The sequence below is a fragment of the Bombyx mandarina genome, chromosome 01 (assembly GCF_030267445.1).
Source record: "Bombyx mandarina strain Sakado chromosome 01, ASM3026744v2".
Classification (NCBI taxonomy): domain Eukaryota; kingdom Metazoa; phylum Arthropoda; class Insecta; order Lepidoptera; family Bombycidae; genus Bombyx; species Bombyx mandarina.
Genome location: NC_143208.1, coordinates 3,885,960 through 3,907,207, shown reverse-complemented (window position 1 = coordinate 3,907,207; position 21,248 = coordinate 3,885,960). Strand labels below are relative to the sequence as shown.

Here is a 21,248-nt window from a genome sequence, read left to right as displayed (position 1 = left end):
AAATAAATATGTGAATCGTATTTAAATGCCAGCATCGAACAAAAGCAAAACTAAACATTTTATTATTTTTATTATTATTAAATAACAATAAGCTAACTTAATACGAATTAAAACGAATCGTTTCAGAAGAACGAAAAACAACATTGTCAGCTATTTAGCGAGCCTTTACGAAAATAAATGCAAAGTCGCAGCCGATATATCGGAGTCTCGGTGTAACGAGTTAGTTCTGATAATACGTTTGTTGTTGTAACGTTTGTCCACGTCTGTACCGTGTCCTGTTAGGTGAAGGGATGTGTTGCTGAATGTACTCTAGCAAAAAAAAAAACATCTGTAAAATCGGTTTACGGACGATACTTTTACGTGATAACGTCATAAAGAAATATTGATGAAAAATTGCAGACTTTTATGAATTTAATTGATCGATTATCACGGAATTATCATTATTTTGTATAGTACAAAGAAGGAGTTAATTTAAATTTTTTTCGAAAAATTAACACTTAGTCTGATCGTGCCTCTATCGTTTGTTCCGCGCTCTCGCTTGCACGCTCAGGCTCTGGCGGAACGTGACACTTTTTCGTGCGTGCAGGCGCTGTTCATCGATTTATAAGACATTATCACGTCAAAAAGATAATATTAATTTGGTTTCTTTGTTTCATTGGTCGTTAACATAATTATTTACTCGTATAATCATAAAAAAACTTTTCGGTGAAGGGAAACGTATCAGAAATACAGTTGACGTTCCATGACCCTGTATGAATTGTTACGTTGCATGTTTTGGCAGATACGTCCTAATTGTGTAGAAATTAGAAACTATTATCGTTTACGACAACGTCTAACTCGCGAACGGGTAGGTCGGTATTTTTAAACGCAGCGACATAAAACTCAATATAATTTATATTCAACCGTAAAACTTTTAAATACCAAAAAAAACCAACAAAAATACAGAATAATGCTTTGATCAGACACCGAATCACAGCACCTTATAATTTTATTTACAAGTCGTCAAGGCGGCGGTTTGGCTCTGTCCCTGGTTTTGCTAACGTCTACAGGCGACAGTAAGCACTCACCATTTGCTGAGCTGTACGCTGGTCACCCTACAAGGCATTAATAAATAATAATAATAGTTTAAAAATCTAACAAAATACGCTTTTATAGAAAATCCAACTAAAAAATAGAAAATAAATTTTAATAAATTTCAATTATAAATAGTGTAAGAATAAATGATTTTGTTGTAAAAAACGTGGGTGCTTTTCAGGATATTATCAAAATAACCTTTCTCCTCATATCTGTTCATAAAATATTTATAACTACAGATAACATGCACCCCACATTTTATTTACAATAAAATCCTTTTCTCTTACACTATTTTTAATTCAAATTTAATTTTATATTTTTTGTTGGATTTTCTATAAAAGCGTATTTTATTAGTTATTTTAAACTATTATTTATTTTTCATTTTTTAGTTGAATTTCAATTTTTTAATTTTTTTTTTTAATTTTGAATTGTCATCGGTCCTTAATAAGTATACAAAATTTCGAGTTAATCCGACGTTTTGAAGGGGCTCAAAATCATGTTCAAAGATTCCGTTACATACATACGTCTGAAGCTAATAAAAGCGTATTAATATAAGCACGTATATGTGACTGATTTACCGTAATATACAATAAATTATAAGTCCGGAGGTAATACGATCAGCAACACATCGTCGCACGGCCCTCTGTTGAGCGTCCGTTGTGTGTCCCCGTCTAGCTTCTCGCAGAGATATCGTGACGTCACAGCTCGTATCAAGGCCTCCTCCTGCCCGTCGATACCGCCGCTGCCGCAGTCGACCCTGGCGGCCATCGAACTAAAGAAAAAAGCGTTGGAACCTAACAATAGCGAAAACGCTAATACTAACGAGGACGTGCAAACAAGGTGACCTGTTCGGTCTTGTCCACGGACGTTTCAAACTGTTTCCAGTCGCACTCATTCAAATCGCGATTGTGTTAACAATTATTGTACACCGTCAATATTTGTATTGTAAGTTTGTTTTAATGCTATAACTGACGCTGGACCCCTTGTCCTACGATAAAAAAATCTATAGTTTACTAGCTGACCCGGCAGAATTCGTAGTGCCTCAATCGATAAATAAAAGACCTAAGCTTTTGTATAAAATAAACTTAAAACAAACAAAAGGAATCCGTCCGACGGGGGACACGTCAAAGGAAAAACAAAATTGTTATTTTTATTTAATTCTGAGCATTTTTATATTTATCTACCTTTTAAACTTTCTCTGAACTTCCACAAATAATTTAAGACCAAAATTCGCCAAATCGGTCCAGCCGTTCTCGAGTTTTAGCGAGACTAACGAACAGCAATTCATTTTTATACATATAGACTTCTATATATTTTAAAAAAGTCTAAAAATAGTTCCGGTGTTTAGTTGTAGGATACTATTGATTTTTATCTTCTCGAGTGTTTAACAAATATTAATGATAAGAGTAAAACTGGAAACGCTTTGAAACGACTCTGACCATTTTAACTTACATTACTTAATAAAACTACTTAATTTCAAAACGAGATGAGAGATTAATCAATCGATGTATTTCACACGTTTTTGTCATTTTAATTAATGTTATCGCTATATCAGCTTTTTCAATCAACGTTCAACCAACTAATTGTGCGCTTCGTGTATTTGTTTGTTTGTATATAAATGTTTTACTGTAAATACTTTTATAGTACAGTTTTGAAATGCCTATTCAAAATATTGTAGCAAAAAAAACATTCCAATCCAATTAAAAGTTGTTTTTTGTTTTTTTTATTTATTTTATATAAATAAATAATGTCGATTTATGTAAAGTTAACGTTGCATACCAAAACAGAATAAGTCCAGCGGAAAGAAGGGACAAAGAAAATAACGCGAGAATTGCGCTGAGCGCGACAAGCAACGCCAACAACGCGACAACGAACTCCCAGGCGCCGGTCAGGAGGTATGACGTCATACGTTATTTTTTTTGGCCATAAATATTTTTATAGAGTAATTACGTAGTTTTATAGAACAATTACGTAGACGACCCACTTATTGTTGTATTGTACCAGTGTGTAGAATACGAACGAGTTCTTTCTACGCAAGTCCCCTTATATCGTCTTCTCGCATTAAAACTGTATAATCTCAAAAATTACTAATTTTACAGGAGAGCGTTTTAAAGGTTTAACATGTGATATTTTTAAAATTAATCATCTATGCAACATTTATTTTTAATTTTTTACCAGTTACGTTATCAGTCTTTTACAGTAAGATAAAATTATGTATTAATTTTGTTAATAATAGTCAAAACATAAGTAAACTAAAAAAAAAAAAAAACTAAAACTAAACAACGCTCTTTTGATTGTATCTATGAGAAAAATACTGGTGATACCAAATTATTCCGCATATTAACTCAATTTCGAATATTTTTGGAAATTGTACACTTTTAATGCGATAAGACGATTTATATCTTGAGAACGAACATTGAAGCGATCTCTGAACTCGATCGATTCTGCAGTCTTGTTTGTTTGTTTATTCGCATGCGTTCCACATTTTTATTGCATAGATGGGTGGGACGAGCTCACAGCCCACCTAGCGTTAATTGGTTACCGGAACCCATAAACATTTACAACGTAAATGCCGCGACCTACCTTGAGATATGAGTTCTAAGGTCTCAAGTATTATTTAAATGTCGATGTAGCATTCTTATTACAATGTAGACAGTTACACTGCAAGTCACATTTATATTTTAATTACAACGGTACATTAAAAATAAATGTGCTTGAGAAAGTTGTTTAAAAAATTATGTTCAAACGATAATATTGATTGATACTTGATTATTCTGGTTTAAGTTTTGGCAATTTTTAGTGTTAGATCTCGAAATACGTTAAGTAATCAAATTAAATGGCGTTTCGATGTAATATTTGGGGCTTTAGTTGGTCTATCTGAGCAAAGCAAATGTAAATTCAAAACGGTCTGAATAAATTTAAGCAAATTAAGACTAATCGTGTTTCCGATCGTCTACGTTTTGGATGTTCAAACCATTCCCTTCACGATTAAAACGATTAAAAATAAATCCAATGTATTGTCCTATTTTACTTTATTAGATAAATTATGAACGTCTATGCTATTATCAGTGAATGGAGATAACGGTCCTGCCACAACAGATTAACAGGCAACCGATTTCTATAGTTTTTCGGTTCTTATAGTCCTATATTTTTTATTTCCAGTATAGGTGCATTTCTCTTTCCGAAGGAATAATCCGGGTATCGTCGGGAGCTTAAGTCTATTTTATCAAACCACCATATATATTACATTATGAAACAAAAACATAAGGCTCATAGATTATGTTCGCTCCCAGCGATTCGACCGATGCAATCAACCCGCGTTCGTGCAGTGACAGACAAACGCAAATATTCATGTGTGCTCATTATAAAAATAAACTCAAAACAACAGAAACAGTATTAAACAAATACAAAAATGAACACGTAAATAGCAAAGTAAATAAGACACTTAAGAACAATAATGGTACATTAGATGTAAAAGCGAAACATTTTTATGACGCAAGGGAAAAATTGTAATATCTACCCTCATTAGCATCTCTATAGCATGTATTAGAAGAAAGACAATCGTAGTCGAAGATTTCAAGGGAACGTAACACAAAGGGAATATTATTTTCACGAATACTGGTGGTAGGACCTCTTGTACTGGTGGTAGGAGGTGGTACCTCTTGTGAGTCCGCGCGGGTAGGTACCATCACCCTGCCTATTTCTGCCGTGAAGCAGTAATGCGTTTCGGTTTGAAGGGCGGGACAGCCGCTGTAACTATACTTGAGACCTTAGAACTTATGTCTCAAGGTGGGCGGCGCATTTACGTTGTAGATGTCTATGGGCTCCAGTAACCACTTAAAACCAGGTTGGCTGTGAGCTCGTCCACCCATCGAAGCAATAAAAAAAAAAAGACTAGAGATATTAATCTGTCTGTAATCAAGCGAGGGTAAATTTTTAGTGTTGAACATATTTTATGTAACGATAAAAGAGTAAAAGTATAATAGTAGCGTGTATGTGACAGCGCGGAGACGGTAGAGTCGAACAGTAACAATGCGACGCCGACGTCTACAACGCCCACGAAGCTGTCGCCAGGCAACATATTCAAGAACTTCTTCAAGTATATAAAAACACAGTCGTTTTGATGGAAACGTTCGCTTTTTGTGGTCGAAACTTAACAACATAATGTCATTCAATAAACTTTGATTTATTGTCAACGTAAATAATCGCTTGAAACGCTAGTGAAATTGTTTCCGTCATTTTTAATTCATATAGCGTTAACGTTATTGCGTCACTTTTCTTACTCATAATACTATGAATGAAATGTTTTACTATCCCTTTTTGACCCCAAGCTGTGAACACCGTCTTGAACATTGGAACTGTGTGCTTAGTGCGAGTTTCTTAACGTTCTCGATAGCGTAAAAGTTAAGCCAGTTTTGTATGCAGTTGGAACAGCGCCCCTAGCGGCAAACGTACGCAAACGATCCCATTCCATACAAATATGAGCTAACTTTTACGCTATCGAGAACGTTAAAAAACTCGCACTAAGCACACTGCTGTTTCCGTTTCGAAAGAAATTAAAAACATTTCTGCGTTCGAATGTTCAAGCTTTAGATTTTTTGGTGTGTAATTTTTTTTTGTTGTTTTTTTTTTTTTTGTTTCCTTTTAGTTTCGTTTGAAGATGCTTTGTTTACGATACGATTTTATTTCGCGCATGTCAGTATGATGTCACAGTCACAGTTGATCCCGTAATCCGCATGTACTAGAAAATTAGTTTTTTTTTTTTTTGTTAACAATGATCGGTTTCAGCTTTTTTTTTTGGCTTTACGTTACGTTTTCGTCGATTGTGAACCCCCTCCTCTGATGTGGTGCTTAGATCGTTCGTGCCCCCGGTCCGCGACGAGGAGAGCGAAACGCAAAGGAAGGCTCACGCGAAACGGGTCCGCGAGACTCGACGTTCCACCCAGGGCGTTACCCTCGATGAGATTAAATCAGCCGAACAGCTTGTCAAAAAGAAATCCAGCAACGGCACTACGGAGAGTTCCACTCCGACTAACGTCAAAAAGGATGAAACTCCAACTCCGGCGACCACAGACAACGGATCGGTAAGGTTTTTTTTTACGATACACCCCTACCTACAGTACGTTATAATTTTAAAATTACTAATAGGTGATGGTTAAATTTACGTTATCTAGTATAGTATTTCGAATATCAGTCTTCATTTAAAATACATTAAGTGCTGTAAACATAGCAGAATGTATAGAATGTAAACTAGACTCATACTTGTATATAAGTTCATTTAAAGTAAATTAAAATATGCTTAGTCTTGAATGATACATTTGTTTTAACTACCCTTGTAAGCATTTTGTAAAGATCCCGCCACTACATTACAATGTTTATTGTCTGGCCGTTGGGGTAATGCGATTGATTCATCTTCGAAATTGCGTAAAATAACATTAAAAATAATAAGAAAATATTTATAAATTTCAAATTTAACGCCACCTCAAAGTTACATCGTCCGCTCGGTAAGGACTAGTCAGAAACGCATCGTCTCAGCGGCCGGACAACAGTGGGCTGATGGTCGGCTGATGTGTATATATTATGTTGGGGTGTTGTCGGCTAGGCTCGCGGCCCACTAGCCGGCGACGTCGCTGTGACGTTAGCGCTTGCTTGCGCTACGGCAACAGCTACAGCTACGATCGCGGCTAACAGCGAGAGACGCCCGTCGTGGCGGCTACGGCTCGACCCCACGAACAAGGTCCTTAAGCTCGCCGCACACGATCAAGCGATATAGTTTTTAATTAAACTAACTAAACTATTATTGAATTAAAGAGTTTTCGAAATGTAAATAATGCGAAAATAATACCGTTCAGTTTACATGTTTTAAATGATATTCTACATTTTAAACTCATCGCGGTAACCCCATTAGCAAAGTCCTTAAAAAATTTAATGTGTCTAAATCATAAATGTACACCAATTTTAACTTCGAAAAAAAAAACCTTTACAGACTACCATTATTAAAGGCTATTTATTCAGTTTTCACTTCGATGACACTTTTAAATATAGCTTTTGTTATTTCACCTCTGTAAAGTTCCTTCGAAGTTGTGTGTTTTATATTATGCACATTATATTTTCAACACATTAACACTGTCCGTAGCTGTATCGTAATTTTGTCACATTGTAACTAAATTCGAATGCGTTTAATGTTTATAAATCGGTTCATAAAATTCGCCAGACAGTCTCGCTTGATCGTCACGCGGCAGCCTTCGGAGAACGCGCATGGTGTGATAAATGTTTTGGAAATATTCGTAAAAGTGATAAAATTTCTTTACTCGTGGTATTGAAATTACAAGTACATTTTTTTTACCCTATCCCTTTTTGAAAAAAACTTACCTTTTAATATGTATATTGATTTTAAAAGAAAAGTCCCCTACAAAAAATTTTGTTTTGAAAAATCAAAAAAACTCAGAGTAAACAGCTATATTTAAGAAATGTACATTACGAAGGAAGCAACAAAAAAACAAGAATTTATCTTTTATTTGACTCAAAGGACATGTTTGAACTGAAATTACTTCTTTTTTGGCTTGATAATTCAATACCACGACCGATTTGGATTTTTCGGGTCAAAACATTATCCTGCAGAGAGGGTCAGCATGCGTTATTTGATGACGTGAACGGATGTAAATACCTTTAGGTTTTCATTCAGTAACCTGGTTTTGTGTTGTGCTGATAAATTAGTTTTAGTTGCTCGTAATAGCTTTTGAATCAATGATACTCGAATTTTTGTTTGATTAGAGATAGAATATCATAAAACATTCAACCTTCTAAATTTATTTGTAAAATACATAGTCAGGTCATAAATTCTGTCACATGTTTAATGTAAAATAATTGAAACAAGTTTATTCATTATGTAACCATTCATATACCAAAATGAACTTAATAAAACATAGATTCTTATGACACTAAAGTTTATTCAAAATGACCTCCGTGATTTTGAATACAGGCCTTCAATCTGCGTGGTCTATCGCAGCACGAACGAGGTCCATGTCAATATCGGCGGCTGCCTTAATCAAGGATGTCTTGAGTGACTCCAAATTGGGATGAGGCTTTGAGCACGCCTTTTCCTCCAAGTGTTGCCATATCTTGTAATCTAACGGATTCAAATCTGGACTGGAGGAGGGCCAGTCTTCGTGCCGGATGAAGTCGATTTCACGCGCCGCCAGCCAGTCTTGTGTGCTCTTCGCTCTATGAACTGGCGCCGAATTCTGTTGGAATACCCAGTGCCTGTTATTGAACATGGTATGAGAAACAGGTACCACAAGGTTCGTCAGGACTGTATTTTGATACACAACTGCATTCGTTTTTACACCTTTCTCACAAAAATGTACCTCTGTTAAGCCCCAATAAGAAACTCCGACCCATACCATGAGCGAGGATAGAAAATGACCTCGTTGGACACGCGGAATACGGTTGCTCGCTTCTTCACTACTGTGTGCGTACACCTTATAATTTTTTTTTTTGTAGCTCTCTTCTACGGTAAAAATTTTTTCATCCGAAAAAATAATTTCCCGATATTTTTTTCCCGCGTACCGCTTCAACAAAGCGCGGCATCTCTTCAGTCTCAGGTCCATTAGACGAGCATTCAAACGATTTCCTGTTTTTCTTCGATATGCCCGAAGCCCTAAGTCTTCATTTAACACCCTTTTCACCGTGGTTCTGCTTAACCCCATCTGAAGGGCCAACAGTTTCTGCTTACGTTTGGGATTTCTTTGAATTCGCGCCTTCACAGCTTTTATCACTGCTGGAATCCTAACAGACCGAGGGCGACCACTTCTTGACCTGTCATCTACACTAGAGTCTTCATTGTATCGTTTGATGGTACGATAAACGAATCTTTTGGTTATATTCAAAATTTTCAGTATGTTAAAAATTTGAATTGGCGTGTAACCGCAACGATGCAACGCAATAACTGCAACACGGTCTTCTTTAAGCGTCCACTCCGTATTTAAAAATGAGTAAAATTCTATATGTATACTATTTTTATTTTCATGAACAATTCGAAATTCGGGTTCAATAAATTTTTTTGTGGCCAGCATTCTAAAAGAAAAGTTTTTACTGTGTGACAATACTTATGACCTGACTAGGTACATTTTAGCATGACGATTGTAATCGGTTACAAAATTCGTTCAAAACACACTCATTACTTTATTGAATTTATTTTTCATTTGCTTGTTGTACCTTTAGTTACATACGCATCTGTGTATTTCATATAATAATCATAATTATTCTACGTATGTATAGGAATGCCTGAACTAAAAAATAAACATAATAAAACATTAACTTTGGTTGGTGCCTGTGTGCTCTTAGTGTTCGTTACATACACTTTTGGAACGAAGTTCCTTATGGGACGATGCGGAGGGGTACCCTAACCGGGGAAAAACGTCCGTAACGTAAGATTTTTATTAGTAATGCACACAGTGTACGACTTAACTTTGTAATAACGTACAAAAAATTACATATTTTTTTATCATTAATTGACCACGATTTGAGAGCGTTCGTTTGCGCCTTGCGCACTAACTCTTATGCAAACAACCGTGAATGAAGTGTACCACAATAAGTTCGCACGTTACCGAATGACCGTGGGTTGTTGCGAAATCTCCAGTTTTATTTTCTTTATACCTCGAATAGAACTTTAAATTAATATTTTTATAATAAGGATCTTCTTTCCTATCCGGTGTCCCACGACACAATACATAATTTTTTTTTTCGTCATAGTCAAATCAGGGTTATAAAATATTGCAATTTTCCTTACATGATTTATTAAGTAACTTATACCTATTGTTTTAAACTTTCGCGACTATCTGACATAAAATCATAAACACAGAGTTGCGATAGTTATGACAAGACACAGACTGAAGCCTGCGTGTAAGATGTTAGAAGGAGACAAATCTGTTTACTGTCTGTTACCACTGGAACTCGATGGATTCGCCGCGATAATACAAATATATGCTTACGATACCGACAGTTTTTTAAACGTTCCGTGAATGCATGCACGTTTTTTTCTAAACTTAATACTGGATTCGATTCACTTGATAACCTAAAATCGTCACCCTAGTTGAAGCTTATCCTAAGGTTACCGGAACCCGTAGATGTCACAACGTGAATGCCGCCACACTCCTTGAAACATGAGATCGAAATAAGAAGAATTTGATTGTGTGACGGCTAGCCAACCCTGCGGAAAGTCGTTTACTAACATCTATGAATAACACTAACAGCTGTGAATTATTGGAAACAAAAAATAAATATATTATTATTATTTATTTAGTGTACAGGTATAGATAAAACTAAGGCAAACTATCTTTCTTATGGCAAGGTAAATGCATCAGCAAAATTTTATTATCCTGAGTTGTGAATTAAAAAAAAATACGTTTTCGATCAGATTGTAAAATAGAAAAGTTTGTAACTAACTCTGCCTAATCTTTATCAAAGTGTTTGTCGTGAAGATAATTAACATTGAAACACTGACGGCTGTTATTATGGAAACGATCTCAATTATTTCTTGTAAGGATCAAAATACAACGAGATTTCCGGTGCACCGTACCAGCAACAATGTATTCCAATTGTTTGTTAAGGGGTATATTGTTCTTGAATTTGCACTGATTATTGCGGGCTTTGACTTTGAAATTAACCTTAATGTATTAACGTTAACACTAATTTAAATTTAATAAAAATGGTATCGTAAAGTGATTTGAGATACAAATCATTGATAAATACCATAATTTTTGACCACGAACCCCGAGGGCTAGTGGATACTGTCGTACAGCGACTTGTCTAATACCAGAAACACGACCGAGCCACTGGTTCATTTGGCTGTGCTTAGAATAATCTCTTCCCGTGAGTGTGGTAGAAAGCGACTAAGGACTTCTTAAGACAGAAGCGTTGATACCTACTAGCTAATTGCGATCGGTAATCATAATTTACGGTAGAACACGTTATAAGGTACCAACATCTTTTCTACTTGTGTTGCGAAGTAGCCATCCATTCTGCTTTAAGCCTTTGCGGTCCTAATGTAATGTAAGACTACATGTCCCATACGTGTGGACATTGGACCTCAAAGGTTTAAAGTGCGAGGCAGCCGTTATTCTATACAATTGAGATACAGACGTGAGGTCTAGGCGGATAGTGGAATTCATATTGTGATGCTTTAAAGGTTCCGGTAGCCACGTTACATCGAGGTGAACCGTGAACTTTTCCATTTTTTACATACGTACTAAAAACGCAATCAATATATTACAATACTAGCGACCCGCCCTCGCTTCGCTTCGGAAACATTAAAACACACATGAAACCAAAAAAAAATAATTAAAAAAGTAGCCTATGTTCATCAGGGACAGTGTCGGCTTCTAATGGCAAAAGAATTTTTCAAATCGGTCCAGTAGTTTAGGAGCCTATTCGAAACAAACAAACAAACAAATCTTTCCTCTTTATAATATTAGTATAGAAAACGACTATGTAGTATTTTGTTTTGAATTAAGTTAGGTTTAAATAACTTTTAGCCGTATTCTATTAGGCTTTCGTTGTCTCTCACACCCTGAATACGTAAATAGATCAGTCTCAATGATACCACGGCGATTTGAATTCATTAACAACGGCTTTGTAGTTTAATACAGACATCGCTTTTCATTTATAGACTTTTGAATTTATTGGGTTATTTTTAAAATAGTTAGAAAGGTATTTTTTTTTTTTATGAACGTCCACCCTTAACGCCCTTTCGTTTTAAAGCTATATTTTGTTTGCACCGTAACTCGCGAAATTCACACTCGCGATGCTGTTCGAATAACGCTTAACGTTATTAATAGGATCGATTTGTCGGTGTTTTATTGTATAAATACGTGTGTTTCGATTCGCGTTTGGTGTAGTTCGAGCTGGAGGACGCCGGTAGAGCGTCGCCTCGGTCGGGGGCAGCTGAAGCGACGGTCACTCTGCCGCTGCGTCGACCTCCGTCAGCATCGACGAACGCCACGACGGCCGCCGCAACTAAAGAAGACAACCGCACCGGTACGTTGGCATTTGTTGGGTTTCAGGTACACGTTACTGGTGGTGGGACCTCTTGTGAGACCGCGCGGGTAGGTACCACCGCCCTGCCTATTTCTGCCGTGAAGCAGTAATGCGTTTCGGTTTGAGGGGTCGGGCAGCCGTTGTAACTATACTTGAGACTTTAGAACTTATATCTCAAGGTGGGTGGCGCATTTACGTTGTAGATGTCTATGGGCTCCAGTAACCACTTAACACCAAGTGAGCTGTGAGCTCGTCCACCCATCTAAGCAATAAAAAAAAAACGTAATAGCAAGAGACGCCATGATCCGACTCCATTTGAGCTGCTGAGAGGTTCCGTCGGTAACTGCCTCTAGTCTCAAACTTAACTTGGTTTCATAACGCCATACAATTAACTGTTTTGATTTTTTGATATGGTATTAACTGTGACATAGAAAAAACACTTTTGGTCTGCGAAACCTTGCTCATTAGATAAGCAAGTTACAGCTATAAGGAGTTCCTATACTGCTATGAATATCCGTAAACATCCGTAAAAACTACTATAGATTTATATATTAGTATACATTATTTTTCTTTTAGCAGAAGTTGAAGAGGAGAAAGACAGAGAAAGCAGTACGGAGAGCAAGTCGAGTAACGCCTCGCCTGCCAGCACGCAGGCGGCGCTCAATGTCATACAGCGTCGACGCAGGCCGAAGAGACGGTCGACCGGCGTCGGACATGTGGATATGGACGTAAGTGACACTAGATTCACCGAACTAATAGGTGAGCTCACGGGGCTCAAGCCGGGAGTGTTGTTAACACTGGCCCTAGCAAGAGCAGTGCTTCGCAGAATCTACCACCGGACCGGAAACGCGACCCACTGAGAAGATCCGGCGAGAAACTCAGTGGGCTGTGTATTTAGGTTAATTTACTCGTCGTGCCCTTCGTCGTAAGCGACAGGTTCGACGAGAACGATAAGCGATGCTTGAGGTACCTAAAAGCATCGTTAGTGAATCGGGAGGATTCGTAAGGACGTGCTTAGGGCAAAGTGACACGGGACTTGTTCATACTCACTTGCTTTCGTAAAATGTATGTGCAGTGACGCGTCTTGGGAGCTCGCACGGGCTAAGTACCGCCATACTTATTACGTGCCGGTCTGAAGCGTGGGATAGCCGTTTGTGACGATATATTTACGTTGTAGCGTCCATGTGCTTCCGTAACCACTTCAGAATCTTGGTCTCGTTCTACGTACGTGTTTTTTTTTTGGTGAGTATGAAATCGCCGGACTTCCGCTCTCCACTGGGGATGGAGGGCGGGGCGTGTCAGAGTTGAACTGACTAAAACCTCCTGTCGTTCAACAAGCTATGTCCGAACCTCGCAAGAGACAGAACTCATGAAAAGGCACAGGGGACAGCGCGTCCCCACTACCAAAAATGACGCGTCCGAGCTATCCGCATTAGGGATAATCGCAAGGGTCAACCACTCCGCAGTGCAGTGGAGCGGCCTCTCCCTGGGGGAACCGCCTACTTGATTACTGTATCCCCTAACGTACGTGTCTAGGTAATAAAAATATATTTAAAAAAAACAAAGATTTCCATACAATAAGTAACATATAATTATTAAATACATTTCGTAATTAGTACAGCCAATCCGCTAAATGCAGTAAGTGATAAGCACTGTAGAACATAAAATAGAAGAATTACTTACCTACTTCATTTTTGTAGCACTTCCGATTGTATGGTGTAAAAATCTCATTTAACCTCCCTTAAATTGTCTATATTATAAGAACATGTTTTTATTTCGTTCGATACATTAATGTATTTTGTTTAAAGTCAACTGATTTGAATTAAAAAATACAGACAAATAAAACTAAAGTAATACATATTAATAGCTCAAGTTGACAGCTATTACAGGTGTAGATTTCTAAAGCCGGTCTACAAAAAAGGCAGTAAACAATTTGTTGTTCTAAACTGATTGATTTCTTTTCCCTCTCACACTAGAGTAAATATTTTAATACTCTATGATATATACTACCCATCCATAACTGTCATGTCTGTTTGCGTATTCTTCGCATTAACTTTAATTTTTATAAGACGAAGGAACGATCTAAAATTACACGCGTTTAGTCCTTTTTTTTTTCGCCGTTTCAAATATCTATCCACACATATTTTACGACTAAAAATAATAAAGGCCAGTCACATTTTAATACGAAAATAAAAATATTGTTGAGATTTTTTTTTCTTTACTCAGACCTACGTGTTCTTACGTATGTTTGATGAGACTACAGGTTTTCGCACTAATGTATTTTCTTAGTAGCTCGTGATATTCATTTAATCCCACCCACGGTCGGGCCTGGTCCCGTAGTCTAAACAACAATTAGTAACCGATCCCCTACCATAAACAACGAATTGTTTTCATAGGGCAACCTTTTATTTTGCAACAGATATAACATTCCATTTGAAGTCCGACAACTGTTTACCCTTTGTTAGTTGATGTAGCCGAAACAGTAAATAGACAATCGTTATATTTTGTAATTGGAAATTGCAGGAAAAAACGTACAAAACAAAAAAAAAAAAGCAGGGTTAATCTGTCCGATTCCATTTCTGGTAGACGAAATAAAAATAAAATAATTTTTGTAGACTTGAACAGAAAGGATAAGCCACCTTGATACACGAAGCCTAAGTTGTATAGTAATAATGACTGTTCCGAACCTTAAAATCTAAACGTATGTTTTCATTTCAGCAGAAATTAGTAGAATGAAAACGCACTCAAAATACGGCCTTGATTTCAATACCCTATGTCATTTTTGAAGTGAAACTTCTTTAGGGGCGCATGAGGGTTAAATTTTTACAGAACGTCACGCAGGTATGCAACGGAAGTGACATCAAACTACTATTGAAATTAAGTACTTGTCAAATGTCAGTAGTAGTAGTTGTTGTATTTTTTCAACTGGAAAGGCAAAATATGTATCATACCATACAGCCTAATATTTTATAATTTTTTTGTGAAAAATGTTAATAGGAATTGAAATGAAATGAAAAGAATTTGGAACATTAATCAAATAGCATGAAATTAAATTAGTCAATTCAATTGGCAAAATATTAGTCATTTACAATTTAGAAATCTAAACATAATGTGACTGTCAACACTGAGGTTTGAGATTGACATTTGACAGACTTTTAGCGGGAACATATCTTCCTTGTATCCTTCCTCTAAGTCTCGGAAATCTAAAGTTTGAGATTTGTATAAATATAAGCAAGACTTATAAATTAGTTCGCCTATAAAATTTCACTTCTTACATGTGTACTTTGTACGCACGCACTTTTTTTTTATTGTAATACTCATTGGTTTTCAAATAATACAATACTTATTGTATTATTAACACCGAATACCTAACCATTCCTCGATACGAGTGAATAGAACTTCTTACGCGATCCTGAATAAATATTATAAAAAGTCTCATTAAAATCGATCCGTTCTAACTCTTTAGTCTTTTAGTTAACTTTTTAGTTTAATATAGTCCGTCTTTAATACCTTTTAGAAGCAACAGTACGTTCCATTTTGACGAAACAATACGAATGTTTGTTTGGGTTATTCTTGCTTTTAAAATGATATTAAAAAGTAATCTCAACGAGTTTGGTCTTTAGATCCCTTGTTTTTGCTTAACTAGTCTTAGAAACATAGATGTGGAAATAAATTATTAATTATGTTTGTGTGCTCTGCTTAATTAATACTCGTCTAAATGTCGTTCAACTGGAAAAAAATTATGAAATCAAAACGGAGCAATTGTTTTCTTAAAGTCCCTTTTTTGTTTTGTTTTTGAATGAATATAATATAGGCAGTATTCGAAGCTTAGGTCTAGAAGTCGCAAAGCCTTCGTAATAATTTATTAGTCTTCGTTCTTAAGATATATATTATGTTTCTGTAAATTGATAAAAAAAGCAGCACTTAATTAAATTGAATAAAAAAAGAGCGCGTTTTCAATTGTCTCATGTCTTATTCCTGCAGCGATTACTTGTTTCTTAAACAAAGATAAACTATTCTTTAGTGACAATACAAAGTGAAGTCGATTGAATTTCTTCTCCGTCGTTGTGTTGTGTTAATTCTTCGAGTCACGTGCCTTTGTTTTCTATTATTGCCACCGAAGGCAGACGAGTTTATAGCTTACTTAAACGATTTTCTTACCGTCGCTCTTGAATAAATGTAACGTTGGAGACATAGCCGAATCTGTGCTTACCACTGTATACTTGAACTTAGTTTTGAAAAAGATATGTCATACCACTTAGAAACCGTATTGTATATAGTAAGGATATCTTTGGAAACGCATTATCGATTAGTGCAGTGGTTCGATGCATTAGGAGAGGAACTCTGCTCTGGAAGCGGGCTGTCACGAACTATCTGTTAGATAACTTCGACGCCCGATACAAAACAGAGCACCAACGCCTCTACATCGACCCGCGTCGATCAAGATTATTGACAACTTCCAGTCTGTTAAATGAATGCCAATTTTATTTGATTTTGAAAATCGATCATAGGTATAACTAGATTATGAGAGCACGCTCTTCTTAGGTCAACCCTATCACCAAGATACTGAGATTTTTTGGTTATGCCCTTAGTCAGTACTGATTTTATTAATTTAGCTTTCGATGTGATGATATGGTAAATAATACAAATAAATAACTAAAAAATTTATTTTGTCATTGTGATAAAGTATCAAATAAGTATTTGTTTGTTCGCTAGGACATTGTGAACGACCGCGGCGGGGGCAGCGAAGGCGACGGAGACACCGATACCGCACAGGTAGGAGCTTTAACAGTATCACAACATTCTAATATGATCTATTGATTGTATTTTATTACTTTGCATACAAATGTGTACTGTGTTTTCAGATGATCTCATTTAAATATTACAGATTTGATAAAATTATAATACGTACCTTTTTTTTTTAAATAAGAACAGTATTATATAATATGCATTTATTTAAACTAAGCTAACGTTTCTTAAAGGAGAACAGAATTTTATATAAAAAGTGAAGGGGAAAGTTTATAATCTTAGTAGCTATTTCTTAAATTTGTATATTTTTCCATACCCAAACGTTGGTAGACTAAGAGGCTATTGCAACTACTCAGAGACGGGTGAGTGAGCTCACGGGCTCAACCTGAGGGGGTTGCTAACACTGACCTTAACAGAGCGAGAGCAGTGCTTCTCTGAATCTACCACCGGATCGGAATTGCATTCACTCAGAAGATGCGTCAAGAAACTCAGTGGGCTGTGTCTCTATGGATTAATTCGCACGTTGAAATTCTTGTTTCTAATCGACGAGATCGATGAAAACTGTGACCGGTGCTTGAAGAGCCTAAAACCACCGAGATCAGATTCGGAGGGCTGTGTTTTGAACGACAATGGCTTGCATAAAGGTGTTAAGTCGCCAGAGTCGGATATCTTCTCTTCTTTTTCTCCACCTTATCCCACTAGGTGGGGTCGGCACAGCTAATTATTCTCTTCAATTCTCTTCTGTTAGCGGTCATCTCAACACTCACTTATCTCTCTCTCATATCGTCGTTCATACACTCCATCCATGTCCTCTTCGGCCAACCTTGCACTACTATTTCCATACATCTCCTAGTCACATACATGCATCTTCTCTCTACGCATCACTTGTCCATACCACGCTAGCGTCCGATATATACATACATATTTAGCGGCGGTCACGATAGGAGGGTTATCGTGTCGCGTCGCTTTATCCAAGTAATAAATTTATCGTCCTGGTTTTTGAACCACGAATAAATAATTTAATCTCAAAATATAAAAATACTTCAGCGTTTGTAAATTAAAATTCGCTCACCATATCTCATTCCGTCAAATATGTATAGCAAAAATTTTGAATGAAATGTAAATTTAAACAACAAAAGAAAAACTTAAGAATGAAGTTTCCTTTAATTGAATATCTTAAGTTAATCTGGTTTAGATGAAATCCAACATAATTTGCACTAGGTACTCGACCTTCTACTGTATGCTTAGAATATCAGGCTCCTGTCGCAACAATAAAACCTTATTATTAATACCCACGTTATGCTTAATATGTACGGCAAACTCTTTATTTGGCTGATTTAATAGTCCACTTGTCCTTTGTACGTAGCCTATAAAGATTATTTATGACCGCTTTTGTTAAGATATATAATTTTACACAACATGAATTATTTGTTATTTGTGTGATTGAATAGTTTCTTTCCAGTTCAGATTAAATGTAGACTGAAAAAATCCTGTTGAACGGCGTCTTTTAAAATATTTGGTGTTCTGCGAGTAATATAGGTTCAATTATGATATGGCCGCTCTTAAGTTACGTGCGTTGATAATTCAAATGAAACGTACATGATCATTAAAAATATTTACTCAAAAATGATTTCGTTCCAAAAAAACCATGTTTATGTTAACCATTATTATTATTATTATGATATTTAGAATTTTCTTATACGACGATAAATGTCCTCATTATGAGACTTTGTTAAGTACATATACTCACTGTTATAAATGTTTTTCCGTCGTAATGAAATACCTTTATAGATAATAAGAGTAAGTAAATACCATAAAGGATGTATTCAATTCTTTCCATAACAACAATGTCATACATGCCAAAATTAGAAAGAAAATAAAATACGGCACGCGAGCTTTGACATCATTCGTCGCCATGCGCTTTCTGTTTAGCTAGAAATTAGAACACCTAATCTTCTGGTCCATAAAACACAAATATAAGAATATAACAAATTTTTTATTCATTATATCTAAAATCGTCCGCACCCATATCAATCTGCAGAAAAAAGCTAAGTGAGAGGTGAATTTAAATAATGGTGAGAAAGTGGTATACAAAGAAACGAACGCATGCCGGTGAGCATGTGCCGGTTTTTAGGTACTTATGTGTCATTATATGACCGAAGAGCTGGTGGCCCACCTCGCGGAAGGTTTCCAGAACTCCGTCACAAATTGAATGCCGCTATCTGTTTTAGAATACAATAGAAGTCAATGTTTGAAGTCGTCGTGGCCTAACGGATAAGACGTCCGGTGCATTCGTGTTGAGCGATGCACCGGTGTTCGAATCCCGCAGGCGGGTACCAATTTTTCTAATGAAATACGTACTCAACAAATGTTCACGATTGATTTCCACGGTGAAGGAATAACATCGTGTAATAAAAATGAAACCCGCAAAATTATAATTTGCGTAATTACTGGTGGTAGGACCTCTTGTGAGTCCGCACGGGTAGGTACCACCACCCTGCCTATTTCTGCCGTGAAGCAGTAATGCGTTTCGGTTTGAAGGGTGGGGCAGCCGTTGTAACTATAATTGAGACCTTAGAACTTACATCTCGAGGTGGGTGGCGCATTTACGTTGTAGATGTCTATGGGCTCCAGTAACCGCTTAACACCAGGTGGGCTGTGAGCTCGTCCACTCATCTAAGCAATAAAAAAAAAAAAAAAAATGTTTGGGATCAAATAGGCAATACTTTGTAAATCACTATTTTTCTTTTCAAATCGACAAACGAATTTCTATGATTCACGATAAAGACGTTTGATAAATGGTCGTTAATTGTTAATTTAGATTAATACGAAAGGTGGTCCACCGGTCACGCGTCCTCTGTAAAAAAATATGTATACTAACGTTCCGACTCAATATAATAATAACAGAAATTACATCGGCTATTGTTCATCTCAATTCGATTTATTTTTACATTTTTAAAACATATGCTTATCAAGCTACGTTATTAAATATGTTGACAGCAGTTGATAATTAACGTCAAAAAAGTCTACTAAATTTCCGAAGAGCCCGTATTTTAAAACGTTTTCTGCTTTAGTAAATCAACATAGACCAATGTGTTTACTTAGCAGTCCACCGCTTCGGCACGATCGCTGTGATAAAGCATGTTTGTTCGAACCTAACCTCCCCCTAGGCCCCAGACCGGAGAGTGCTCAGGCTTAGTTTTAATGAATATGTAAATCGGGAGGCACGCACCAAAATTAAACCGTGCACTGTTGAGGATTCACAGCCGAAACGGGCATATTATTGAGCGATTTAATAGATAGATATACGACGAGTGCAGCAGCGAAAAAGATGTAAAAATGAAAAGTAAAAGACTATGAAAAGTCAATAGGAAGTAACTAAGAAAACTCAAACAATTTAATGTTTAAGTAAATAATAGTTTAATAAAAACTAACCAAATACGCTTTTATAGAAAATCCAACTAAAAAATTGGAAATATACACGATTAGACAAATATTAATAAAGACAAACAATATCTAATCTTTTCTCAATTTGACCACAGACTATAAGCAATAAGAAAAGCTTGACAATAAAAAATAGTATGCATTCGTGTGTGTGTGTTAAATACATGGCAGTGTGTGTAATTATTTTTTTATTGGTTTAGTGTATTTTTTTTTATTGCTTAGATGGGTGGACGAGCTCACAGCCCACCTGGTGTTAAGTGGTTACTGGAGCCCATAGACATCCACAACGTAAATGCGCCACCCACCTTGAAGTATAAGTTATGCAGTAGTTTTATGCAGAATTTAAAAAAAAATATTGACATTCTGCACTCCTCTATGTTCTCTATAAGTGAGAGGAATTTCATACTCCTCCGTCGGCGCAATTTTCGTAAAAAGGGGTCAAAGTTTTGCTTCACGTATTAATGTAATAATTAGAGCTAAGTTTCCCTAATTTACCGGTGCCCACCAGTAAGGCTTAACGGTTATTTTACAAACATTTAAGCCGGATTGAATATCAGAATTGCCTAGGGTTACACGAGGCTTTCAACTGAATTTCCCATTGGGCTCTTTCTTATATTTGTATAAAGAAGATAGAGGGGAGGCGTCATTAACGGAGTCACCCTATGAAAATAAAAAGTCTCCTGTCAACGAGTCACCGGCGTCGCACCGCAATCCGGCAATCACCAAGAACGTATTATTCAAAAAACCCATTATATTTTCATTATAAATATAGACGCTTCTTTTAATTAATATTTAATTATCGAATATTCACATAAAGCAAAATTGTTTATTCTCATTACAACCGATATTCGTTACAATATTCATGTACGCTTCCTTTTATGATTTATAAATGAAACCTGAAATGAATATTTTACCTTCAAAAATATCACTCCGCTCAATAAATA

At 36.3% G+C, this 21,248-nt stretch overlaps 1 protein-coding gene and 1 pseudogene across 21 annotated transcripts in view; one reads left to right on the top strand and one right to left on the bottom strand.

Moving 5' to 3' along the window:
• Mbs (Myosin binding subunit) overlaps positions 1-21,248 on the top strand; it is a 93,622-nt gene that overhangs the window by 45,176 nt on the left and 27,198 nt on the right. For 3 of the 21 annotated variants that reach the window (XM_028179760.2, XM_028179744.2, XM_028179788.2), the window contains 8 exons: positions 1,750-1,914; positions 2,862-2,969; positions 5,078-5,173; positions 5,930-6,158; positions 6,677-6,811; positions 11,973-12,111; positions 12,688-12,839; positions 16,828-16,887. In XM_028179760.2, coding sequence (XP_028035561.2) covers positions 1,750-1,914; positions 2,862-2,969; positions 5,078-5,173; positions 5,930-6,158; positions 6,677-6,811; positions 11,973-12,111; positions 12,688-12,839; positions 16,828-16,887 — 1,084 coding nt within the window. Of the gene's footprint in view, positions 1-126; positions 220-1,749; positions 1,915-2,861; positions 2,970-5,077; positions 5,174-5,929; positions 6,159-6,676; positions 6,812-11,972; positions 12,112-12,687; positions 12,840-16,827; positions 16,888-21,248 lie in introns of all 21 variants that reach the window. The other 18 variants (XM_089727391.1, XM_089727382.1, XM_089727414.1 and 15 more) reach the window with 11 other exon arrangements.
• Positions 13,493-13,643, bottom strand: LOC114247494 (U1 spliceosomal RNA; annotated as a pseudogene).